General features: G+C 53.8%; 1 protein-coding gene across 1 annotated transcript; it reads left to right on the forward strand.

Moving 5' to 3' along the window:
• The first annotated feature begins 206 nt into the window (after nt 1–206).
• On the forward strand, nt 207–25,689 carry Psd4 (pleckstrin and Sec7 domain containing 4). Its single transcript, XM_051166261.1, has 17 exons — nt 207–377; nt 10,936–11,964; nt 13,482–13,606; nt 13,799–13,911; nt 14,291–14,651; nt 18,148–18,324; nt 19,235–19,315; nt 19,453–19,565; nt 19,774–19,832; nt 20,031–20,120; nt 21,140–21,183; nt 21,560–21,720; nt 22,799–22,869; nt 23,137–23,300; nt 23,728–23,872; nt 24,088–24,231; nt 25,351–25,689. Exons 2-17 carry the CDS (start codon nt 11,047–11,049, stop codon nt 25,606–25,608), a joined length of 3,024 nt encoding a protein of 1,007 aa, XP_051022218.1. The 5' UTR covers nt 207–377; nt 10,936–11,046; the 3' UTR covers nt 25,609–25,689.
• Nucleotides 25,690–26,548: the final 859 nt, after the last annotated feature.

The following is a 26,548-nucleotide window of genomic DNA, read 5'->3' on the forward strand; positions in this document are numbered from 1 at the left end:
CTGCCAGGGCATTAGAAAAGCCCGGCCGATGTCGGCAAATGTCTACGCACAGGGAGCCTCAAGGGGCTGCTGCTGTAATAAATTAGGGTTTCTCTCTCTTCCCTCTGGGCCTCATGAAGGGGGGGCCCTCCCAGGGGGGGCCCTCCCATGCTCATCTCTCACTGCCACCACCTGCGCTGAAGGACTTCCTCTGTGGGCAAACAGGAAGTAGCTCACGGCTCAGGAGACTGCTGCGCACGCGCACATTCGCGCGCACCTTGGGTTGTGCGAGCTGTGGGCTGCACACTGTGTACTCAGCTCAGGATGCCTTTGGGTTTCCGGGAGAGGATGGTGGACTGGAGAGAGGCTCTGTGAGTGGAGGAAGACGGATGCTGGAGGTAAAGCTCGCTTCTTGAGACTCTGGGACCAAGGACCACAATGTCCCTCTAGCTGGAGGCCCTGTTGGCCTCCACCAAGGCATCCTTTGCCCAGAGTTTTGCTTCTTATAATACCAGGAGATAAAAGTCCTAAGAGATGCATGCACACTGAGGACTCCAGCGGTCAGGGAAGTCCTTCATGACCCACTGCCTAGAAGGCGAGGGAGAGGCAGATTTCCCTTTTGTTGTCGAGTGAATGTAATTTGTGGTCACGCGGGGAGGGGTGGGGGGAGGCTGTTGACCTATAAATGTGTAGAGCCCGGGATTGAGGAAGGAGGCAGACTACTGCCTGGGTAGCATCAAACCAGCTTCAGGGAGCTAAGTGTGCTGTGGGCCCCTCGGGAGAATGTAGAGCCCCCCCACCTCACCCCACCCCCATCCCCCAGGTAAAAAAGGACAACCCTGCTCCCCTCTTGTCTCTCAGCACGTGGTGGCCAACTGCCTCCACCATCCCGTCATCAGTCATCACCTCTCGGCGCCACTCGTCCATCAGCTAACTCTTGGTGGCCATGTTCAATGGAGGCTCACTTTCCTCCTTTTCGTCGTCTTTGACGGAGGATCCAGTCGCACAGCTGACCACTTCCTCCTTCAGAACCCACCTCCTCTCTCTTGGCTGACAACGCTGCCTTTTCTTGGCTCTCACCTTCTTGATAGTCCCTCACTATGGCCCCTTTACAGACTTCTCTCCTCCCATCCTGGGGGGGGTCCTACCCCCCCACACCCCCACCCCCACCTCAGATACATCTCTGGGGTCACATCAGCCCCTAAGCTCCAGACATGGTGTTCAGTTGCCTGCCTACCTAAACCCTTCTCTGCCAGTGGCCGTTGTCTGGAAGTTGGCCCTGGCTTCCCTCCCACCTTTACACTTCCTCAGCTGTGCCTAGTAACAGGCCCTTCCTCCTTAGCCATCCTTCCTCTGGCCCATGATGGCGTCCCTCCCCCCCCCTCCCCACCTAGCCAACTCACCCCACCCCAAAGCCACATAACCAGGGTTTTGCTCTGAGGTAGCCCCTGACGATTTGTTCTTCATTTAGTAGACAATTGATACCCCCAAATTAATGTATAAATAACTCCTTTGGCCCTCAACTCCCAACTCCAAACGCAGCTTGGCAGCTTGGTCTACAGTGGACCCAGTGACCTCTGGCAGCCCCTGCCTCTCCTGTTCCCGGACTTCTCGCAGTGCCAGGCCCACTGAATGTGTCCTGGATATTAGACTTTTTTCTGTTACACCCACAGCCTAATCTGCTCTCTCTATTGGGCCTTCTCCACATGGATATACTGTATCTCTGCTTAGGCCTTCCCTGACCTCCATGGCAGTGAGCTCACAGTGTCACCCTCCCTGGTTTCTCTCCACCCCTCCCACCCACCCTCCACACCCCCACACTTCCAAGGCGGCCTGGGCATTTTATGAGCAGATGCCCACTAGCCAGAGTGCCTGCCTGTGTTCCGCCTCCTGGTGGGAAGCTCCCATGAACAGGCAGCGTGCTTTATTCCTGGCTGGTGAGCAACTTCTCCTGTGGTGGCAGAAGGCGCTGGTGGAGGAGTGCCTGCCAGAGGCAAGGCTACAGCCTGTGAAGAGGTTTGCTTCCAGGTGACACCTTTAAGGTTTCAGGTTTCCCCAGCTGTAGGGAGAGTCCTGAAATCATGATTGCAGAAGCCATGGCCGCCACCCAACGTTTGGAGGACAGGCTCTACCTGGCTGGGTGTTGGACTGGAGGTGTCTGTGAGAGTAAGCCGTGCACGGTGTTCACTAGTCTTAGAAAGTGAGTGGTTTGAGCCTGCCAGGGCCCGCAGGGTCTCATCTTATGTATCCAATATATAGAAGTCAGCGGAAGCTGACAAACTTCATGCTAGTTGACTGCTGCCGCCCCACTTTCACTCTCTAAGTCCTACCTTGGCAGCAGCCTGCCGGCCGGGCCAGGTCTGAAGCAGCTCTCATTCCCTCCTCACTATGGCTCCCGGAGCAGAGCCCCTGCCTGGCCCCACTCTTCTTTCTCTCCCCCACCCTGACCCTTCTTCACCAGCTGGGAGGAGGGGGAGGGGTGTCCTGAGCAGAACTCTAAGCCTCTACCCTCCACCCCACCCTCTGCTGTCAGCACTCTAGCCTCCCTAAACCCAGGCTGTATGGAGCTGCAATGTGCCTGGGGGGGATGCAGGCCCAGAGCTGCAATGTGCCTGGGGGGGGGGGTGAATGCAGGCCCAGAGCTGCAATGTGCCTGGGGGGGGGGAATGCAGGCCCAGAGCTGCAATGTGCCTGGGGTGGTGGGAAATGCAGGCCCAGAGCTGCAATGTGCCTGGGGGGGGGGGGGAGTTGCAGGCCCAGAGCTACAATGTGCCTGGGGCTGGGGGGGGGGGGGAAATGCAGGCCCAGAGCTGCAATGTGCCTGGGGTTGGGAGGGGGACGCAGGCCCAGAGCTGCAATGTGCCTAGGGGGGTGGGAAATGCAGGCCCAGAGCTGCAATGTGCCTGGGGGGGTGGGGGTGGGAAATGCAGGCCCAGAGCTGCAATGTGCCTGGGGGGGGGAGGCAGGCCCAGAGCTGCAATGTGCCTGGCGGGAGGGGGAATGCAGGCCCAGAGCTGCAATGTGCCTGGGGGGGGGGGAAATGCAGGCCCAGAGCTGTAATGTGCCTGGGGGGGGGGGAGTTGCAGGCCCAGAGCTGCAATGTGCCTGGGGGGGGGGGGGAATGCAGGCCCAGAGCTGCAGTGTGCCTGGGGTTGGGAGGGGGACGCAGGTCCAGAGCTGCAATGTGCCTAGGGGGGTGGGAAATGCAGGCCCAGAGCTGCAATGTGCCTGGGGGGGATGATGCAGGCCCAGAGCTGCAATGTGCCTGGGGGGCGGGGGATGCAGGCCCAGAGCTGCAATGTGCCTGGGGGAAGGGTAAGGGGAGGGGGAAATGCAGGCCTAGAGCAGAGAATTCCAAGACTTTCCACACCCAGAGGACTTTGTGGGTCCAGGTAGGTAAGCGCATCTCTATGGACTCCGTCCAACTATGAAAGGAGGGCCAATGGAGGAGAGCCCAAGCTGGAGTCAGGCCTTCTCCGTGTAGGCCACATGCACAAGCCCCCCAGCGGAAGCCTTGGCAGCACTGTTGTTGTGGGCAGGCCAGGAAAGAGGGTCCAAGGAAGGCAGGTAGGTAGGTGGGTTGATGAGGGTTAGAGCTGTGGCTGGGGTAGAGGGTCTTTGGATCTTCAGCAGGTTAGTGGTAGAGCTGAGACTGAAAGTATAGACTGTTTACATTGTGTACGGCTTTCCCCCGGCCTGTTTCATACTCCTAAACATGGCAGCCTGTCCCCGGGGACTTCTTGTGTCCGGAACTCAACTGTTGGGAATGGACAGTGATCGGTGAAGGGTTAGTTTGAATCCTAGCCTTGCCACGTCCCATTTGTGCACCCTAAAGCAGCAGCTGGACCGGCAGGCACAGCAACTGATGGAGGTCGGGCTCGATGAGGTCGGAGAGAGCTAGATGGCTAAGGAGCTTTTGCAGGGGACCTTTGATAACATCTCAGGTGTTGTGGCGACGGGGGGGGGGGGGGGGGGGGGGGGGGGAATGGGGGGGGGGGGGGGGGGGGGGACGGACACCGGACACAACCATATGAAAAGTGGAATGTTGTAAGTGAAAACACAAAATGCTCGAGGCCCTTCTGTCTCTGTTGTTAAACACCCCACCCACCCACCCCCACCCCCGGGACTAAGCTGAGGCTGAGGCAGACCCTGGGACAAAACCACAGAGAGGAAGGAGGAGGAGGAGGAGGGGCCTGTTCACAGCCCAGGCCTCCTATTCTTCCCCTTTCTCTGAGGCGCTGGTGTGGTGGGGAGAAGGCCAATCTGACAGGTTTGTTCTGGGATGGTGCTTCAGGGGAGCAGTTTGCAAGGACTAGAAGTATAGAGAGGGTACATGCCTGCCCCGGGAGCATGGCCTCTTGTCTTGTGGGCAGGAAGCATGTGGTGCTGAGCTACTCTGAGGCCTAGGGAGCTCTGGGGAGCAGGAGGGGGTACGTGTCATGGTGGTGAGTCCAACGGAAGTCGGAAGCGTCAGTCGCCACGTTCGTTCGCGGGCGGTGGGCAGCTATGCAGCAGAGAGTGTCCCTGGGTCAGGCGGCTCCAACTTCTAGTCACTGAAGGTGAGATAGGTGGGCTTATGGCCGGGGGTGGGGAGAAGGGAAGGGGGGAGGTTCTGGGAGAATCTGGCTTAGGAGACCAGAAAATAGAGTTTTCAGTGGGGCCTCGTGGCTGGGGCTAGGGACAGGTACACCAGACGGAGACAAGTTTCTGGGCTCCATCCCTGCGTGGGCATCTGACAAGAGCCTCACCTCACTGGACCCTTGCCTTGCCCTACCTTTCTTCCACGCTGTCTGACCTCTGTCTAACTCTCTATCCGGCTCTTCTCTGATGTCTTTCCCGCCTCCTTTCACCAGGCCCTCTAGAAATCTCTACACTGAAAGGCGAAGGGGCAGCATGCCTGAGGGTCCTCAGGACTGCTGTGGTTAATCAACTCGACTGTAGACCCTGGAGGGATGGAGTCCCAGGACCCGGCTGGGGCAGCTCTGGGTGTGGTCGCTGCAGAAATGGAGTCTGGGCTTCAGCCTTTAGGCACCCCCTGTTCCACCCTATACTCAGGCCCCACCCAAAAAGGCTGGAGTTAGATGCAGGAGACCCCCCCCCCCTCAACTTGTTTAGCCCTGAGTTGGGACTATTTTCCTGATGTGTAAAGAGGAACCGTGTCACTCCCAAAACTGTCCCTGTGTGAGACACTGTAAGGCCTATTAGTGTCCCTCAGAACTGGTCCTCAGTTCCTGCTCTCATATTTCAGGGCCTAAGATTCCATAGTTAGAGTCATTCTTCTCCTGAAAGGTTGAGAGGGTTGACCCATCGGAACCAGGACTTAGACCTTAGCCTAGCTTGAAAGAACAGGCTCCGAGGAGGCATGCCTCCAGCCCTCTGTGGCTGCTAGAGGTGGCCCTCCAGCTATCGATAGGAAGAGATCATGACCCAAATGCTGGGGTGAGAGAACCAAGGAAGGAGAGGGGCCCTTCACCTTCCATGGCTACAGCCATTCCTGAGCTTTGATTTAGGTCAGCTCCCCCTACCCACCTCCTATCAGTCGCTGCTCTCTCTTTTTGAGGCTCCAGCTGGTTTCACCGTGTGCTATAGAGGCCCCTTACCCCCCATATTTGCATGAAGACTCCCTTGGGAACGAGCAGTGGGGCCTCCCCTAGTCAGTTCTCAAGTTTGCTCAGTGCTCAGGGATCCAAGTTCAGATAGAGGCACCAGTCCTGTCACCTCCATTCCAGAAAACTCCATTTGTTGTGGCTCCTTCCCTTGGGGACACTGCCACTGCCTGGGCTGCTCGGGGACAAGACAGCTTACCTCTCCTGTCTCTGGAAGTGTCATGGCTGTTATGGGGGAAAAGAAGGAAGCAGGCTGCCTTGCTAAATCTGGAAGCTTAAGTTGGAGTGGGTGTGTTGGGGGCAGGGGGGGATCATGTTCCAGACGAAGGCTGAGGGCTGTTTCCACTAGCAGGTCAAGAGCTGGCAGCATGAGGCTCTGGATGAGCGTGACACGGAGATAGGTGTGTGCGTGGGTGCGTGCATGCGTGTTACTTACTTTTGCTTCTCTGGGTGAATGGTAGAGCCACAGAGTTAGGCTGAGAAGACATGACAGTGTCTTCAGCACCTCCCAGGGACCAGGCCCAGCATCCCAGCTCAGACCAGTTCCTGTTGCATAACAAAGCTGCTGAGTAGATTTTCAAGTCTGATTTCTTTAGTCTACAGATAAGAGACCTGGACACTTCCCTGTGTCACAGGGCTAGTCAGTTGTAGAGTTAGGGTGGGAATATGGTCTGTGAGCCTCTCTATCAGCAGTCTTCACTGTCACCCTCATCCAGGCTGTTGCCCTTCCTAATCAGGAATGGCTTGTCTTTGTACGCTGTCTCTCATCCTTAAGCTAGAAGACAAGGCTAGCTCTGTAAGCCAAGAGTACAGCCAAATCCAGTGTAAAAAGGACAATCCAGATGCCATCTTACCGCCCCACCCCTGCCCTCCTAAAATCAAAATTCCTGCTGGTCTGGGGACGTCTTTGCCCAGAATACACAAAGCCCTGGTTTGACCCTCAACACCATATAAGCCAGATGTGTCAGAGAACACCTGTAATTCTAGCATTCAAGAAGCAGAGGCATTGGTATTGCCCATGAGTTCGAGGCCAGCCAGGGCCTGTTGTGAAAAACTAAAAGAAAAAAGAAAACAAAAATCCTTGACTTTCTAGGCTAGGGTAAGAGGGACTGACCTCCTGGTCCCCATGTGTCACTTTCCTCTCACTGACTAGATGTACAGCTTAGCCTCGAAATATTCTCCCTAAAAATATCCTCCTGGTGACAATGACCTGTAATGCAGAGCTCAACACCAAAACGAAGGGTGCACAATGAGACAGCGATGCCCTCTTTTCTACCTCCCTGCCTGATGACTCCTCCCCCTGGATCTTCTAGAACCCTAAGTCTTTTCCTGGCCTCACAGAGACATTCTGCATCTCCCAGAATATGTCTGTAAACTTCTCACAGAACTCCGGGAAAAAAAAATGGAGGGCAACTTTATTCTAGGCAACAGAGCCCACCTCATGGGTCTTGGTCTTCTATCGCTGAATCCTTTCTTTGCAGCTTTGTCTGGTACCTCAGATGAGAGATTTCAGCAGAGTCAGTGAAGGAGCTTGCCACCAAGCCCAAAGACCGGAGTGCCATCCTTGGGATCCACTTAGTGGAAGGAGAGAACCGATTCCCCCAAGTTATCCTCACACACAAACACAAAATAAGCTAATCCATGTAAGAAAGGAGTGGGGGAGACTTACTGAACCCCGGGGGCGGGGGGAGAAAATTCTAGATGCCTGCCTAAGTAAGACATGCATGTGTTCTCTTGTTCCTGGCCTGCTTCTGAGGAGGAAATGCCTTTCTTCATCCGGTGGGGGGGGGGGGGGCTGGTGGGGAGCGGAGAAGGCTGGTCTCAGAATTCACCCAGATGACTGCCAGGGTGTCTGTGATGACCATCAGGAGAACTAATCCCTCCAGGTCATCTGTCCCATCCACTCAGGGAGGAATACTGAAAACCAAAGAAAGGATGCAGCAGCACCCTGACTTGTGGGTAGCGAATAGGAGTGCTGTCTGCGGGAGCCTTACACCTGGGCTGGGACCCTGCCTATCTCACTTGTTTGCTGAGCCACCTAGAAAACTCAATGAACATCTCTGAAGCTTAGCTTTCTTGCTGGAGAGAAAGGGGTGTGTTGTTTGCCTCATTCTGGGGATGCCTGGTGAGAAATGCGCTCATGCCTGCACAGCTGGATAAGCAGCCCACGTGCAGGGGCTGGGTAACATCGTCTGTACCTTCTCCCTTGGCATTGGGTTGCCAAATACAACAGAATACCCAGTTAAGTTTGAACAGTTGATAAAGTAGGGTGTTTCCAGCATGTTTACAGATATTGGGGTACTGGGCTTTTGTTTGGGTTGTTCTTTGTTCTTTTGAAAACAGTATTAGACATCAACCCAGGGTCTTGTGCACAATAGACAAATAGTCTATCGTCTATGTGCCCAGCCCTATCACGTTTATCCACTACATTTAGCTACCCTACCATGAAGGTATACACCACCCATGTGTCCTGACTTCCAGGAACTGAGGTTCTAGACCCTCAAGGATCATATAGAGAGACCTGATCCGCTTGAACTCAAGGACATTGATATGATTCCAAGAAATCTGTAGGTGGGACTGGGGAGGCCGTGATCTCCCCCGCCCCAGGACTGAGAAACTGCACAATGAACAAGAAGCCCCAGAGAAACAAGAATGTCCCATGCTTACTTTTGGGCAACACAAGCCTTTGGAGTAAACAGAGTTGAACACTGAAATAGAGCAATGTGGAACAATCGGGTTGACTTTGATTATGTTAAAAGAATCTTGGCCCAGTCAAACCACATACCAACCAGCAGCCTTTGAGTTTCCTTAACTCTCCTCTCTGCCCCTTTGCCACAGTTTCCCTTGGCTTTCTAGACCTTTCTCTCTCTAGGCCTTTCAGATACCAGATCTCAGGGATCTGTTCTCTCTTCTTTCTTCTCTAAAAATTATGGTTTCTCTCACCACCACCACCCACCTTTGACAAAAATCCATGAACACTGGATTTCTTTTGGGAAGGCAAATCCAATAAAACCCACTATTCAGCGATGTCCATGGTAGCCACAAATACTTGCGTCATTGTTGCTTTATGTACATGCATGTGTGTACATATAAATGCCTACTTGAAAAGGGACATGTAGGATTCCTTCTAGGCTTTGGTGTCCTGTGCGCAAGACCACACATGCACATGTCCTGTCAAATGGATTCTGTAGTGAGAATAAGTGAGCCATCCTGGCTACATGGGTAGATAGGACTTAGAGGCTGAAATACACTAAGATGTGACATATGGGGGTCAGGGAATGAGGACAAGAGAAGGGATTACACACAGGAAAGGAGCGAGGCAGGCACCCAGGGATGCGGACTTAGCTGAGAGGAGGAGGGTGTGAAGCTCTGTCTTGGCGTCTGGCAAGAGAGGGAGGGTGGGGCTGCACTGCGTCCTACTCCGGCACCTGTAACCAGAGCGCCTCTCCTCCTCCTCTTCCTCCTCCTCCTCCTCCTCCTCCTCCTCATCCTCCTCCTCCTCCTCCAGCTCCAGTGTGGACCACTCCTGCCAGTTATCATTGTGCCCTGTGGTCTGGTTGCCTGAGGAGGCCTTAACCACGGATCCTCCGTGTTCATCTTTCACTTTATTTATTTCCTGTCAGCCAGGCCCAAGGGTGATGGTTGTGATTCAGGGAAGTTGCTAACGTAAGAGAATGTCTTCTGTTAGTCTCCTGTCACGCTAACAAATACTTGAGAGGACCGCTGCAAAGAGAAGATTATGTTTCGGCTCACGGTTCTGAAGGTCCTAGCCCATGGCCAGCTGGCCCATGGCATCACATCATGGTAGAAGCACACGGCAGAGCAAAGCCGTTCACTCTCTGACCCAGTCTCTTTCACGGGCATGCCTCCGATGGCCTCTCCCCTAGAAAAGGGCTTGTAAAGTTTCTCCTGCCAAGCCGCAGACCAGCCTTTAGTGCATGAACCTTTGAGAGCCCGAACTATCTCATGTTCGAGATACATTTATCCCTTCCCTGTTAGAGGTAGGACTGTCTGGGGCCTCTTACACAGAGGGCAGTGAGGACAGAAATGAGTAGTTGTATAGGGACAGCGATAGAAAAGTCTGGAAGTTCTCAAGGGTGATGAGTGGAGGCCAACTTAGAATAACCAGGAGAAGACTGACAGGCAAGACCGACTTCGATCCATCTGATACAGAGCTAAGGTTAAATATAAAAAACGGCTCTTCTTTTCTGAAACCTGTCTTTGGGAGGGGCTGATGTGTCACTCAATAATAGACTTGAAACCTGGTCAAGAGCCTTTCCCAGGATGCTGAAATTTCAGAATTTAAATATCATCGAACAACTCCTGTTCACAATAAAGTGAGGAACGTGGTGTCAGGACAGAGTGGAAAGGGAAAAACCCAGATAGGGACTCTGTTTTGTAGGGTCTTTTAGAAGGAGACTTTGCAGATGAAGAGACTGGTGTACATATTAGCCCTATCTCACTTCCCTCTGGCACTCTCAGGCAAAGACTTGTCCTTCATGTGATCTTAAATAACATGTAGATGCCACCCAGCCTCGGTATATAAGCTCTAGGGAGTACGATTTGTTGAATGTCTAAGATTTGGGACACTGCATCTAATGGCGTCCCACCTCCACTGTTAGAGGGACATGTCAGAAACCTTGCTTCCCATTTGAAACCTCGGGCACACATGGCCATGGCTTCCGGGTCTCGGCCTCTCTGGAAGTCAACTGCCCCCCTTTATGAAGCGAGCGCTATGCTATTGGGTGTGGCTGGAGAGTGAGTGGGGAGCCCTTTAGCGCTCCTGCCTTAAGTTGCACACGTGTGCATGGTACCTAAGCAAGCAGCCTTAGGAGCCAGCCTTGTGAGAGAGTACAGGCCCACAAACAGGACCCACGCTGTGAGAGTAGGCAGGCTGGCTTTGCTCTTCTGGTGCCAGCTCCTTTCTCCCTGCCTCCACAGCCTCCCTCTGACTCCTGCACACTCTGGCTTACACATGTCTTCAATTGTCTGTTGCTCTTCCAGTGCCCTCAGGTGCTCTAACTGTATCTTCACTGCCTACCTTCCCCTGTCTTTCCATTCTTGAATCCAAACCCCCAAGAGAAAGGCCCAACCTGACCCACACATTTTTTTTTTTTTTTTTTTTTTTTTTTTTTTTTTTGTGCTCCTCCACGCAGGAATCCTTCAGCTAATGGATGGGTGTCTTTGGAAGAAGCGCTGTTCTGAAGCCAATTTGAGGTCATGAGGTCACAGGGCGTGCCTGGCAAGGCTGAGAGGGCAGTGTCCCTTAGCAGGCTGCCCCAGGTGTGGGTTCTGGACTTCAGTGGGTTATGGCCCCTCTCTAACCTGCACTTGCTTTGGGCACCTACAGGCTTCATGTGGATCTCCAGTTCCCACCCTGGCGTGTGCACCTAGTCATTCATGAAATGGGACCGTGAAAACGGACACTGCCAAGGGTTTCTGAAGAACTTTCCCTCTGTGGATGATGGGTGACAACAGACCCCCAGACCACCTCAGACCCATGGAATTTCTCAACATTCGCTTGGAAGACAACCTCCAGCCCTGCCCAGGAACGTGTCCAAGTGGCCATCCGGGCCCTTCTGAACAGTGCCAGGGACACACCTGGTCCTTTGACGCCCCTGAATCCACCAGGCCCAATGCTCATCGTGGGAACTCTGGTATGGAGCCCACTCACCTGGGAGGTTGTTCTTGCCTGGAGGAGGCCGGGCAGACTCCAGCATCACTGAGGTCACTGGGAAACAACTGCCCTCTGGGGAGTCCACAACAGAATCAGAGCTCGTCCACACAGGTGGTGTTCTGGGCTGGCATCCTGCAGGCCCAGATGTGTGTCCTGGACCTGGAAGAGGAGCTGGAGAAGACAGAGGGACTCAGAGCCGAGCTGAGGTGCTGTATCCCTCCGTCCTCTAGGGACTTCCTTGGTGATGTGGATCTGAGCCCCAGCCTGCCCAAGAAGGACGAAGACTCTGGGGATGATAGCAGTGGGCCTGGGGAAGACCAGGACTGGTCGAGGGGGCAAATGCCAGGCTCCTCCCCAGAGTGGGGTGCTGAAGAGGACAGCATCTTTTTTGACAATCCCCTCTTCCTGGAGAGCCCTTGCTCAGACACTAGTGCCGAGGGACAATGTTTTTCCTGGGGGTACCCAGATTCTCACCCAGATATGAAGGCCTGGCCTCACAGTGCTCAAACCCTGGATTCTCCACTCCAAGAAGGCACAGAGCTCCAGAGGCCAGGAAGTGAACTGGGTTTGGAGAGCAACACTGTTGACCAGAGTCAGTGTGCCCCCCCTCCATTCCCTGTACCTTCCTATAAGACTCACCCTTGCTTGGCCTTGGGGTCCTCTGAAGAGGATTCCACAGTACCTCCTGAACAGGAGGGTGAGGTAAGTTAGTTATGGAAGCAAGCTGAGGGCTGTGCTGGGGACATGGCAGGGAGGGTCTTCCTCAGGTGGCACAGGACACTTTTGGGGGATCTGACCTAAGAGAACACCAAACTGACCAGTGTGTGTGTGTGTGTGTGTGTGTGTGTGTGTGTGTGTGTATGTGTCTCGCTAGGGAGATGGCTCAGCCGGCAAAGTGCCTGCAATGCCAGCTTGGGTCCCCAGAACCCATGTACAAGCTGGGTGTGTCAATGTACACCTGTAAACCAACACTGCTGGGAAGAGAGTGGAGAGATGGGGGGGCGGGGGGTCCCAGGATCTCAGTGGCTAGGCAGTCTAATCAAAATAGCAAGCCCCGGACTCAGTAAGAGATACTTCATCTGAAAAAATAAGGTGGAAAGCAGCAGAGGATTCTAACATCAACCTGTATCTGCTCCGTGTTGGACACACCCACCTGAAAGCATCGCAAGAAAGAGAGAGACAGAGACAGAGACAGACAGACAGACAAGGACACACAGGCGCACACACATACACAGGTACATATACAAAGACACACACACACACACACATACACACACACACACATACACACACATACACACACACACACACATACACACACATACACACACACACATACACACACACATACACACACACACATACACACACACACATACACACACACATACACACACACATACACACACACACATACACACACACATACACACACACATACACACACACATACACACACACATACACACACACATACACACACACACACATACACATACACACACACACACACACACACACACAAAGATAGACTTGTGGAGACTTCAGAATGAGGGGGATTTTATCAGTACAGTAATGTCATTTGGAACACACATACAACTGATCCCAGGAATCTCCATGTCACCAGCTCCAAGGAGCTAAGACTAGAGAGATTGACTTGGAGAGCAGGCAGCCCCTCCCTTCGTGGTGTTTTAAGTCATTCTGGGATCCTCCCCACTACCCTGCAGGCATCCCCAGCTGTCACACAGCAGCCTAAGGCGACCCTTGTCCCCACCAGAGAGCTGGCCATTTTAGGAGTCTTGTTCTCTCTTGTGAGGGATTTCCTTCATTTTCCTGTTTGGCAGGATCAGTAGATCAGGCCCTTACAACAAGGGCCTAGGCGTCTTGATATCAATCAGGGTTTGTCACAAGTTATGTCAGAAAGTGTCTGCTTTGGAGATAAGGGGAACTCAAGATGGCGGAAAGCTGTAGCCTTCTAACCTCTCCACTCCCAAGAACACCGGCAATCCGGGGACTGCTAGGAATGCCTGGCCCAGGACCTTCTAGCTCCTTAAAGGGTAGCCCCCGGAACTCCGCCCAGGGGATATGGGGCATCCTTCCTATAACACACCCCACATGAGGCCAACTGGGCAACCCGTGAGGAGGAAGGGCCTTGTGGGGAGTGGGAAAGGGCCTGGAATAATTTCGTGGGCAGATCAGTAGTCTCTCTCTTCTTTTAGACTTCTCAGGAAGATGACCTTAGCCCCTGCTCACCTAAAGCACCCTCTGAGGACCATGAATCAAGCCAGGAGTCAGAGACCTTTGGATTTGACCTTAGACCTGCCACCACACAATCTATACAGCCTTGGGCAAGTGTCTTCCCCACTGGGCCTTACCTTCTCCCTCTAACTGCCAGGGCGCCTATGGTGTGGTGCTTCTCCCAGGCACAGCTCTCCTTCTGAATGAGGGCCCAGACTGTTGTCTATGGGTTCTGGGAGGAAGGACTTCGAGGATGGAGGGGCTACCATAGCTATGACGTCATTCATTTTTCTTGTCTCTGGGGATCACAGACACCTCAAAGCCTCTCTGACCTGGCTCCACCCATACTTGAAGACCTGCAGGCGGAAGATCCTTCCTGGCCCCAGGAGCCTCTTATCTCCCAGAAGAGAGGTAAGACCCAGGGTGGGGATATGGGAAAGTGAGTGGTGGGAGGCTTTGGGATTCAGAGTGGAGACAAAGTCCTTATTGGAGTCAGACACTCTTCTGTGCCTTCATACATAAACTGAGCTCTCCAATACGGTATAGCATTAAGGACTATACACAAGACACAGCCTTTCCAATGCCTGGGTCTCACTGGCTCAACAAAGTCCTGGGCCCTGAGCCACCTGAGGACTGGAGTCAGACAGGGAGAGATCACTGACTGCAGCAAGCAGGACATCCTACCCAATGCCAGGGAAGTATGGGAGGGAAGGTCAGGAGGCAGCAGCCAGCTGTAGCCAGCTGTTTCCTGTCTCCAGCAATGAACATGCTCATTCCTTCTGTTCCTCAGGTGAGAGGGATGCTGGCTGTTTCCAGGAGCCCATGCCCTGTACCTTGCCCCCCTGGGGGAGGCAAGCATCTCCACTGGAGCCTGGCACCCCCAAATCTGAGGGCAGAGGCTCTAGCCCCAGGCCCAGCCCTGTGTCTTCCCAAGAGGACAGCCCTACGGCTCAGCACCACAGCCCCAAGTGGCCACAAGACGCCTCACACCCTTCGCTCCTGGAGAAGGATGAGTCAGAGTTAAGTTCCCTGAGGAAAGCAGAGACAGAGGAGGTCCCAAACCGAAGGCAGGAGACAGAGTGTGAAAATACAGCCAGGACTGAAGATGTTCCAGCTGCCCAGCACGGAGCTCACTCGATGTCTGCAGAAGGGTGAGTCACAAGCCAGCTGGCCCCTGGACTTGTGATTGTGTTATGATAAGAACACCCTAGTTTGGGTGGGGCATGAGCAAGGCACATTGAATTTACAGTGCTACCTCAGTCTCCATGACCACATCATATGGATAATATAAACCCGAGAAGTTTCAGAAGACTGGGATGTTTCAAAACACACAGAGCAGAGAGTTACAGAATGGAGACTTAAACACACAGAAGCAGACTCGTTCATGACCCCAGCTAGACACCAGGAGAGGAAGGCCGACTGGAGGCCCCCAGGAAGGCGTGGAGGATTGTGGGTGGAGCCAGCAAGTAGGGATTACAGATTGTTTTTGAACTTGAAGTTAACAGGAGAAATTCAATGAAGTGTCTAGGCCCAAGTGCTGCCTGGGATCTCAGCAATGGAGATTTGCCTGGGAGTTGGAGTTAATTTGCCAGTATGACCTAATTGCCCCACGATGGGCGCCACTTGTTGTTGTTAAATTACCAGTATAGCCTAATAATGTTTATTATCAGGCCTATAATAATTATTATGGCAGTATAATCCCTTAACAATCAATCCAGACGCAAACACTTGGTATATTTTACAATAGCCTTAGTTAACCTGGGGCAGGGCAGACATCAAGCCTCTAAACTACTTCCCATAGTGGGGCAGGTATAGGATCCCTGCCTCAATCCCATGCCATCTGCTTCTAATAACTTCTATCAAGCTACCTCCCATCCATAATCCCAAATATTTGCTAATGTTCTTCATCTGGGCCAAATCCTCCATCCACGCCGGCCATGTGCTTCTCTTCTCTTCCATCTAACCCATGGCGGCCTTCCTCTCCTCTTTTCTCTGGTCTCTCCTCTTCCCAAGATTCTCTGTCTCGGAACACTAGCCATGCCTATCCCATGTGCCCTGCCCTGGGTGATGGCCTTTTATTGGTCAAACAATAACAACAGGCAAGGTGGGTCATAGAGACAACAAGCAGTAATTAGCATCAAAATACATCAGACCAACTTCCAACAATGGAGGTATTCCCTGACAACTGGGACACTGTATCTTGGAGCCCATAGCAGGAACTGTGTAACCTCAGAACTGCAGCCATAGGTGGGACCACAAAGAAGCCTACTGAGGTGACTCCGGCTTCCAGCCCTTCTGACTCTACATGGGAAAAAGGGTTTTTCTTCAGGATGGCTAAATAGGGGTCATATTAATGAGACTAACAGGAGCCAGGGCTCAGGCCATGAACCTAATAGTGTGGCAGCTACAGGGTGAGCCTTGCTCCCACTTCAGGATCCTTAAGTGGGACCATAGGATGTCAGTTGGCATCACTAATCAAAGAAGCATCTCCTTCATGTCCTAGGGCCTCTGGGGGGCTGGGTCGCCCCAGAAGACTTGGAATCTGTAAAGGGAAGTTCATTGTACCAACGATGAAAGCAAACCCAACCTCAGGCCAAAGAAAGTCAGTTCACCTAAAAAATGACAACATTTAGAGAAAGTGAAGGTGGGGAAAAAAAAATCAGGTCTAGCTTGGACTTTGTCAATCTGTAAATGACACCAGATGCAATATAAATAAACTTTTTAATATTATATTTAACAGGATGTAGGAATTTTGATTGCTCTGGCCTTGCTCATTATACTTGACTTTTCATAATAAAAACATGAAGACACTTTAAGATAAAGCTTTATGGAGCTATAACCCATATCGCGTATGATTCACTGATTTAAAGTATGCAATTCCCCCACAGTCTGCATGGATATAGTGCTCCCCCCCCCCAACACACTTTTCCTATCTAGACATGGTTTTATCAACCACACTCTTTTTTTTTTTTGGTTTTTTGAGACAGGGTTTCTCTGTGTAGCCTTAGCCATCCTGGACTCGCTTTGTAGACCAGGCTGGCCTCGAACTCACAGCGATCCGCCTGCCTCTGCCTCCCGAGTGCTGGGATTAAAGGCGTGCGCCACCACGCCCGGCATCAACCACACTCTTGACTAAGCCATTTGCTATGGCTTGTCTGCTCAGGTGGACCTCTTTAGAGGTGATGAGTGCCTGACCACTTATATTTCCTCATCTCCAGTGGCTCAGTGGACTTGCCTTTCCCTGTGATCCGTACAGATCTAGCGCTGCTTTCCTAGACCTCATGAATCCTGGCGTTTTGAATTTTACTCCTCAGTGACTTCTCTGTTGTGTTTATGCTCCACTGAAAGATGATGGGGTGTTGAGGAGGCCTAGGGAGCAGGGAGTTCACAGGGAAGCCCAGCCACCATGTGAAGGAAGCTGTCAGGTGAATTCCAAAGATTAGCCACTCCTCAATGACTGTTTTCTCATTAGCCTACCTGCTGCTGTACTCCCCAGTTGGTAACTTAGTGAGTATGTGAACACCCACAGTACCTGACTTCTGACTTTAGGGTTTCAGGGGACCAGGAGTCAGGTGGGGCTGGGGTTGACACAACCTTGGTTTCAGGTGTTCTTTGTGGTATGGATTGCGTGGGTCTGTTCACCCCTGTTGTATAGGTCACCAGCCAGTCTGTGGTAAGAGCTGTTAGGCCAGGGAGAGGGGAAATAAGAAACTTCCTCGGACTCCCCCATGTTTGCCATCGCTAAAGCGAGCCTGGCTTCCCTGTTTGCAACTTGATCCTCACACCTTACAAAATCGTACGTGGCTCTAGAACTAAGTGTTGGGTATGGAGCTGGGGCTGGGGCACAGAGGCGTATGAGGCTAGCTGCAGAGGAGTGCAGTAATCCTACCTGTTGGGATTTCTGGTGCTGAGATGAAACATCATGACCAAGGAACCCGGAGAAGGAAAGGCTTTATTCAGCTAACACTTCCAAATTCTGTTCATCATCAAAGGAAGTCAGGACAGGAACTCAGATAGGGCAGGAGCCTGGAGACAGGGCCTGATGCAGAAGCCATGGAGGGGCCCTGCTTACCAGCTTGCTTCCGTGGCTTTGCTCAACCTCCTTTCTTACAGAACCCAGGACCACCGACCGCCCAGGGACGGCACCACCTACAGTGGGCTGGGCCCTCCCCCATCAATCACTGATAATGAAAACGCCTTATCGCTGTGTCTTATAGGGACACCTTCTCAATTGGGGTTCCCTACTTTCAGGTGACTTGTGTCAAGTTGACATGAAACTAGGCAGGCCACTACCTCCTCCTGGGTAGACAACATACCACTGAGGTCCTCAAAGGGCCTCACCTGCCATTCAAGACAAGACAAGCTCGAAACAGCTTTGTGGTTACGTGGAGGAAATGTAACACCAGCTTGGCTCCAATCCTGTGGGTCTTGTTTTAATACCTGTTCTTCTCAGAGATCGCCTGGTCCCAGCCTAGGCCAGGCCAGGCTGCCTTGGACCCTCTCGCTCCATTCCGAGCACCTGGGCCCAGCTTCTGCAGATGGCAAGAGCTCAAGAGCTCGGGCCGCTCCTTCCCGTGGTCATGGCGGACACCTGGCATGCATGTACGCCACAGGTGTGAGTCTGAGGACACAAATGGATTTTTCTAGGCTTCCTGAGGGCCCCATCCCCCAAGCTCAATCTCCGGAGGAAAGCTGGAGGCCGTCATCTGGGAACAAGTTGGCTAATGACATCAGAAACGACAAGGAGGCCCGGAACCTAGCCTTCCGCCTGTATCACCTGAATGGTTTCCGGAAGTCTGAAGTGGCCGTCCACCTACGCAAGAAGTAAGGGGGCTTTTGAGATACAGGGGTTGCGGCAGTACAGGAGGGAACCACCCATAGGCCACGCCCACTGGCCGTCGCGCTCTTGCACTTTCCCTGGCCAATACCCCCATCGCTGCCCTCCTGCCTGATCACTACCCCTCACTCTTTATCTCTATCCTGGCTCCTCCCCATGCCGTCTCACCTCCCACGCCCCCACTCCCCCCTCCCCCATCCCATTCTTGGCCAGCTCCACCTTCCTCTTAGTATCTCTTGACACGCCTCTTCTTTGCCACACCCCTGACTCCACCCCTGGCCCACCCCAGACTCCGCCTCTTCTTCGCCACACCCCTGACTCCACCCCTGGCCCACCCCAGACTCTGCCTCTTCTTCGCCACACCCCTGACTCCACCCCTGGCCCACCCCAGACTCCGCCTCTTCTTCGCCACACCCCCTGACTCCACCCCTGGCCCACCCCAGACTCTGCCTCTTCTTCGCCACACCCCTGACTCCACCCCTGGCCCACCCCAAACTCCGCCTCTTCTTCGTCACACCCCTGGCTCCTCCCCTGACCCACCCCAGACTCCGCCTTGGCCTCACAGGTAATACTGAAATAGTGAACCAAGTAGCAGGGGCAGGCTGGCCACTGACTGCTCTCTTGGGGCCTAGCACCTAGCCCAATTGTACTTTTCCCTATTTGGCTCTTGACCCCGCCCCCCGCCCCTGGGGCCCCTTTATACAGCTCAGCCTGATCCCCAGCACCATCTTTTTGTTGTTGTTGTTGTTTTGGTTTGGTTTTGTTTTTGAAGTCAGGGTTTCTCTGTGTAGCCTTGGCCATCCTGCACTTACTTTGTAGAGCAGGCTGGCCTCGAACTCACAGCGATCCGCCTGCGCCTGCGCAGCACCGTCTTTATCTCTTCTTTGCCCTCTGCAGCAATGACTTCAGCAGGGCCGTGGCCGAGGCATACTTGTCCTTCTTCCACTTTGAAGGCCAGAGCTTGGACCGGGCCCTCCGGTAAGGCCCCCTGAGCCTCTCAAGAGGCGAGAGCTGGGTGTGTGTGGGGTGGTCAGGGATAGCTGCAGGGCAGGGGGTCTCGAGCTCCTGCAGTGCGCGTCTCTGCTTAACCCTGGCCTTTGGGGGCGGGGGGGCAGCGGTTTCCTCCAGGCCCTGGTGCTCAGTGGAGAGACTCAGGAGCGGGAACGAATTCTCTACCAGTTTTCCAAACGCTTCCATTACTGCAACCCTGCAGCCTTCCCCTCAGTAGGTAAGGGGGCGGAGCCGAGGGCGAGGCGGGGCGGGGCGGGGCGGGGCTTCGCGGGGTAGCATAGCAATAGCCCGTGTTTACTCAGGGTTAGGGGGATTCCTTGGGCAGTGCCTGCTGGCAGTGTATTGGGGTTGTAGAGAAATGAGGGACAGACGTCACCCTTAGTCCAGATTCCAATGAGCTTTGTACTTGCCTCTCTCTGGGGCAGATTCCATACACACCCTGACCTGTGCGATCATGCTCCTTAACACAGACCTACATGGACAGGTAAGGCGTGGGAGGGCCCCTAGAGAACTGATGTAGGGGTCTGGGGCGGAGGTGGGGTGGGGGTGTGGCCTGGAAGAAAAGGACCAGAGGCTGGGACTGTGTCTGGGCAGAGCCCTGGAGTTCCCCCAGTGACCACCTAAGGGTTTGTTCTGTCAGGGTGGAGGGTATTCCAACTGTCCCATTTCTCCACGGCCACAGAACATTGGAAAAAGCATGAGCTGTCAGGAATTCATAAGCAACCTGAGCGGCCTGCAGGAGGGCGGGAACTTCCCCAAGGAGCTGCTGAAGGTATGGCTTCCTCACAAGGCTGGGGCCCTCCCTGTCTTCCCTGTCTAGTTCCACCGGGAAGCTAGAACTCCGAGGTGGCTTGAATGAAAAGTCCTGATGAGGACAAGGTTTGCCTGTGTGTCCCTGTCTGGTAGTGTCAACGGTTTCTTGGCATGTTTTTGGCTGTGCCAATTGACACCCCTGGACCTACAGAACCCACACCCTTATGCATCTGAAACCGTCTATTACATTCTCAGGGGGCCGTTACCCCCTTTGAGGTTTGACAAGGTGGTGGTGTATCTAGTGTATCGTGAGACACAAAGGTCCACGTAAGGAAACTCCCGATCTCAGGGTTGGGACCTGGGGGCTCCTGGTTTGAATCCTAGTCTTAAACAGCACTGCCCTGGGTCAGCTCATGCTGCTTCCGGGGAAAATGACCACCTCACAGTGTCATCACCGAGGTGAAATGAAAGCTGTCAAGCGCCATGCACTGCTGCTGCCTCACACGTGTTTCCTAAGCAGTTGGACCACTGCCTCTGTCATCGACTTAGTGATAACTTAGTGGACATTTCCTGGATCCCAAGTACCATGCCGGCAACACCCAGTGCTACAAAAGCAAGCGAGATCCATCTACAATAATACACCTGGACATGACTTCAAAGTTCTAGCCGGCATGCATTCATTCGTTTACCAAACATGCATTGTGTGACCGTTGTCCAGCCACGTTCCGTCTCTGTCAGACACCTCTGGACAGGGCCATACGTGGAGGAGCCATGTTGTTCTCTCTCAAAGAACTAGTTGGGGATTTACTAGGCTTGTGCAGTAGCCTTGGCTACTTTGACATCTTTATGTCTCCAGCATCCAGCACAGGGATGGACGGGTGAGCAGGTGGATAAACGGCTCGCGCATGTTGCCTACTTGGGAGAAGGACAGCAGTGACGGGGTAGAGGGAAGAGGTGGTACACGTGCCCATGGACGTGTACCGGCAAAATGAGTGACCGGACCCTCTGCTCACCCCCGCCCCCATGCTTCTATCCCAGGCCCTGTACTGGTCTATCCGAAGTGAAAAGCTCGAGTGGGCTGTGTAAGTGAGGCACCTTCTTTCCCTCCTTTCTTGCCCTCGGCCCTGACTCTGAACCTGTCTACCCACGGCTGCCCACCTGAGAACTGGAGAAATGGGAGGGCCTACACAGTGCTCCCTCTGAGTGGGTGGTGCCAGAGGCAGGGGGCTGGACCAGTTTAGGGGAGAGCAGAGGATCCTGGGCAACACTGGGGAAGCCAGGGCTGGTGAGGGCTGTGTACAGCCGTGTTTCCAGGGGCTGATGGGTTGGCTCTTGATGAGATTTTCCTTGAGGAGGTTTCTCTTATGTTCCTCCCCATTAAGAGATGGTTGCTGAGTCCCCAAGAGGCAGAGGGTACTTGTCCCACCAGCATTCCCACCCTGATTCTCTGCAATCCAGAGATGAAGAGGAGACAGCCAGACCCGAGAAGGATCAGCCCTGTCCCCCAGCTGGCAAGATAAGCAGCCCCTTCCTCCAGATGGCTCAGGACCCCACAATGCCCACCTACAAGCAAGGCATCCTGGCTCGGAAAATGCATCACGATGCTGATGGCAAGAAGAGTGAGTGTCTGCTGCCTGGGAACTCAGGTGTATGTAGGGACCATGCCCCATATTGTGGTACCCAGAAGAATGAGCAGCCTGCCTCTCTCTCCTGGATGGTAACTGAACGCTGAATAAAATAGGTCTGGTAATCGTCAGGCGCCAGCACCCCGTGTGAGGCGAAAAACTAGACGAGCACACCCGTGTCTCTCTCAGCTGTAGGTGGAAGGGGCCTGTGTTGAGTATGGGGGCAGCAGGAGGGAGAGGTGTTTGGGGTCTGGTCCCTGGCTACAGGGACGGGCATGAGAGAAGTTCTGGCAGATGATGGTATGTGAATGGAACCTTGTAAGGTAAGAGGGTGTGAGTTTTTGCGTCGTCTCCACACATCCCTTACAGAGCGAGGAGCACCTGCAGAATCCACTCAGGGCACGGCATGTGTGAATGGGATGGCGGGGGCGAACTCTACCACTGTTGACATTCAGGGCTCATTCCCGGGGCAATTGGAAGCTTTTGGGCAGGACAGCTTGCCTGAGCATCGCTAATCCCTGTAAACCAAGCTAGAACACAAACTAAACTACACAGGGCAGTGGCTGGCGCTGTCCTGAGCGGAACCCCTACGGGTGCTTACAGGAAATCAGGCCATCTGCTGGCCAAGGAACTTAGGACAAGTTTTGCCCCTATGAGGCCAGTTTGAAGAAATTAGGAAGAGAAAGAAAGGAGGAGTTGAGGGGGGCGTTGCCCCCGTGCTCCCTGAGTGCGCAAACCTGTCACACTTTGTAGGAAGGGGGCTGAGTAGAATTGTTTGTGCCTAAGATTGTGTGCCTGGGATTGGGGAGAGCTGGTCTCCATGAACACGTTTATATGTCGGCTCTCTGGTTTTCTTTCTGCATATGGAGACGTGAGCTGTGTATTTTGGTTGTAGCTGTTTTCTCGTGCTGGTGAGCTCTATGTGCTTGTGTGCTCCTCTGCGGGGGGACTGCACCTGCTGTAAGGGGATGTGCCGGGATTCTGTGCATACTTGTACTGAATACGTCTGGATGTAGTGCCGCCACTCACCTATCTGTGTCTCTCCCCCACCCCCACTCCCACCCCGGGACAGCACCTTGGGGCAAGCGAGGATGGAAGATGTTTCACACCTTGCTGAGAGGGATGGCCCTCTACTTCCTGAAGGTAGGAAAGGAGCCAAGAGCACGGGGAGAAGGAGGCAGGGAAGGAGAATGAGAAAGTACTTAGTAGATGGGGAATGGTATCTTGGGATGCTAGTTACAGCCGCCTTAGGAGTGTAAAGCTGACGGGGATAGCATCATTCTGAAAGCTCGTCTATTATTAAAGTGCTAAGTCAAATCCAGCTAGTGGGGTCCTCGGGAGAGGTTCCAGAACTGTGGGGTATGTGGGCAGCTGATAGCCTATTCACCGAGCCCCTGTGTCTGATGGCAGGGAGAAGGCCACCAGCTGGATGGGGAGAGTCTGGTGGGACATATGGTGGATGAGCCCGTGGGAGTGCACCACTCGCTAGCCAGCCCAGCCACCCACTACACCAAGAAGCCGCATGTCTTCCAGCTTCGGACTGCAGACTGGCGCCTCTACCTCTTCCAGGCACCGTAAGTCCCTAGAGTGGAAGGTAAAGTGGCAAGGCTCAATGCTGACATTCAATATCTATTGGTCCCCACCCTTGATTGGGGGAGGGGGTGGGGGTACCTTAAATTTCTGTGCTGGGAGAGGTCCTGGAGGATGCAGACAGAAAAGAAAGTCCTGTGGATGCAGCGACTCTTCCCAGTCCCTTGGTTAAGGCACTACCCTCTTCCTTGTGAGTTAAGGGAAGATTCTAGAATGCCACCAGGGACTGGTGTTAGCATTTCATATAAACTCTATTGCCATCCTGGATTTTCCTCTGGCAGATAAAATTCAGTCACCCCACTCCCACCCCTCACCCCTTCTGGTTTGGGGAGGCAACAGAGGTGTGAGGCAAGGGTTGGAGCAGATGATAGGATGGCACCCCTGGGAACACGTGACTTCGTTTGCCTGCAGCACTGCCAAGGAAATGGCTTCCTGGATTGCACGCATCAACTTGGCGGCTGCCACACACTCAGCACCCCCCTTTCCGGCCGCAGTGGGCTCCCAGCGCAGATTCGTGAGGCCCATCCTGCCCATGAGCCCTGCCCAGAGCTCCCTGGTACTGCCTTTCCTAACCAGCCAAGGGTGCGGGGAGGGCAGAAGTGGATGCAATTGGGGCTGGGGGTGGGCACTCTGCACCCCGCGACCTGGAACGGGCCGGGCGAGGGGGCGAGGGGGGGGGAGGCTGTACAACCTGGATCAGAAGTTTGATAGAGGTTAGGGAACAGCGAGGGGTCGGAACCTGGCGTCAGCTTCTTTACCTTTCTCTTCCAGGAGGAGCAGCATCGATCCCACGAGAACTGCCTGGATGCTGCCTCCGATGACCTGTTGGATTTGCAGAGGAACCTGCCGGAGCGACGGGGCCGCAGCCGGGAGCTGGAAGAGTACCGCTTGCGGAAGGAGTATCTGGAGCACGAGGTGAGTCTTCGGGCTACCCCGGCCAATCCTCCTGTTACCTGGGTCCTCTGCCGCCCTCTCCTGGCTGCCTCTGTCTCTGAACCAAGAAGACTGTCTTAGGGGCACAACAGCATGGTAGGGGCAGACACAACGTGAGTGGGGTCTGTCAGCACTAAGGGACCCTTTGCCTTTCAGATGAAGACACCATATTACTGTCTTATTCCCCCCTAATACTACTACCTAATGCTTTTTATTGCTTTCAAGGATTATCTCAGTGAACAATTCTGGGGTAGGTAACGATAGTATAATATAGTCTGCAATTCTCGTTTTATAGATGAAAAAATCTGAAGCATGGTTTGTCTGTTCACTAACTCCCTCAAGTCACATGTGCGCCCCTCAAGTCACATGTGCGCCCCACACATAGTCTCAATTGGAGTTGACTTTATTCATTTCAGTCTCCCCACCTACCTACACTCCATCTCTGCTCTGGCCCTGTATCAGCGCACACTCTGGGGCCCTAACGCTAACGACTGGCTTCTGAGGCACTAAAGGCACTGATCAGTGTAGAGACCCACCAGGCAAGAAGGCTTGGCAAGGTACAGTGTAGGAACAGGGTCAGACAGCCTCTGGAGGCTGGAGACCAGAAGGGGCTCCTGTTCATGCCCATCGGGCCCTGCTGTAGCCCACGCCCTTACTAGCTTTCAGGGTCTCTGCCCATCCTTTTTGGCTTATTGGTTGTCTTCATAGCTATGGCTGTCCCACTTCCCAGAGGCCTTTGGGTAAGGTAAAGACTCAGCCAGGCCCTTTATCCATAGACCAAACTGTCCTTTATGAAGCACATGAAAACAGTTCACACCAAGCTAACTGCCCATGGCAGGGTCCAGTAGGGTCGTGGATGGTATTCTAGATAACGGGGTGCTGGTCACAGACGCCGAAAGACTACCAAGCAGATGAAGGTTGTCAGCATGATGTTCCACAGGCGCCAGCTGTTCAGAAGTGTGGTTAGGCCCGGGTAGGCCCGTCCATGTAGATGCTCAGGAGCAGCCCTCTGCCGCCATAGCTCCAAACTCCTGTGAGCTGCCTGCCCTTCGGGAGCCAGGACTGTGCTGAAGTGCTGTCTGTGGTTCTGGTGTGTTGCAGAAGACTCGGTACGAGACCTACCTGCAGCTACTGGTGGCCCGCCTACACTTCCCTCTGGGGGACCTGGCTCTGTGGGAGGATCAGCTCGAGAAGGAAGCTGAGGACGTTCAGGAGCCAAAGCCCAGCCTGAAGAAGTCTCACTCAAGCCCGTCGCTGCACCAGGATGAGGCCCCCACCACGGCCAAGGTGAAACGCAACATCTCCGAGCGCAGAACCTACCGGAAGATCATTCCCAAGAGAAACCGCAATCAGCTGTGACATCATCACCCATCGCACAGACGCTGACCGCTGCTCTGGGGTGGGCCTGAGGTGAAACCTTCTGTTGCCAGGACTCTGATGAGGGGTGATACGTCTCCCCTTCTGTGATGAAGGGCGGAGCCTGTTTCCCTGTGTCACCCACTTTGTTAATCCTGCCACACTTGTGCACAATTCTCATGGCAGTTCTTCCATCACCCCATCCCTGACCATTCAAGAGCAAGGCTGACTGAGTGAGGACTTGGCTCCACTTGCACAGTTTGTCCCATGTGCCCTCCGTCCCTTAAAACACGGAGCAGTTTCGTTGCCTGGGCACACGTGGGCCTAGGCTTCTGGGAGGGAGCTTGAGGCAGTCTAGCCGGAACAGCCACATCACTGGGAACAGTCTCGCTTTGGGAATTGGGTGGCCAGGAGGCTAGGCCAGGACCTCTTGGGAGTTCCCAACCAGCATCTTGGGACCAGGGAGCAGGGTTACTCCAGCACTGCCCACCAGAGGAGAGCCTTCTATCAGAGGCCTTGGCAGGGTCAGGGCTCAGGGAGGCCCATGTGCCCCACCCCACCTCACTCCCAACCCCCTGGAGGCAGATGAAAGGGCTTCGTGCCCAACTGTTAATCAACAGAGCAGAGCTTAATGGCCTGAGCCAGAGTCAATAGGAGTGGGGGCCTCTCAAGCTCTAGAGGGAGAACTTTCGGAACAAGGAGCCTTTGTTTCCTGAGAGCAGTGAGGGTGGCTCTTCAAGTGTAGACCACTGTGGACAGTGAGGGGGTGAAAGAGTGGTGACAGTTCACCTTGGGAGTCTGCCTGGCGGTGGAGGTGGAGATTGGAGACCTAGGTCCTCAGCCCGATTTGGGACACTGCTTTCTGCAGCCAGGCTCACCCCCACCTCCATCCTTGATGCCCCCTCAAAGCTGCATTCCTGAGGATGTCAGGACCTTTTTTCTC

The sequence above is a fragment of the Acomys russatus genome, chromosome 24 (genome assembly GCF_903995435.1).
Source record: "Acomys russatus chromosome 24, mAcoRus1.1, whole genome shotgun sequence".
Classification (NCBI taxonomy): Eukaryota; Metazoa; Chordata; class Mammalia; order Rodentia; family Muridae; genus Acomys; species Acomys russatus.

Coding starts and splice junctions, on each gene's coding strand:
- Psd4 (XM_051166261.1), top strand. CDS start 11,047: ATGATGGGTGACAACAGACCCCCAGACCACCTCAGACCCATGGAATTT. Junction 21,184..21,559: donor GAAAAGCTCGAGTGGGCTGT/GTAAGTGAGGCA, acceptor TCTGCAATCCAG/AGATGAAGAGGAGACAGCCA. Junction 24,232..25,350: donor AGGAGTATCTGGAGCACGAG/GTGAGTCTTCGG, acceptor GGTGTGTTGCAG/AAGACTCGGTACGAGACCTA.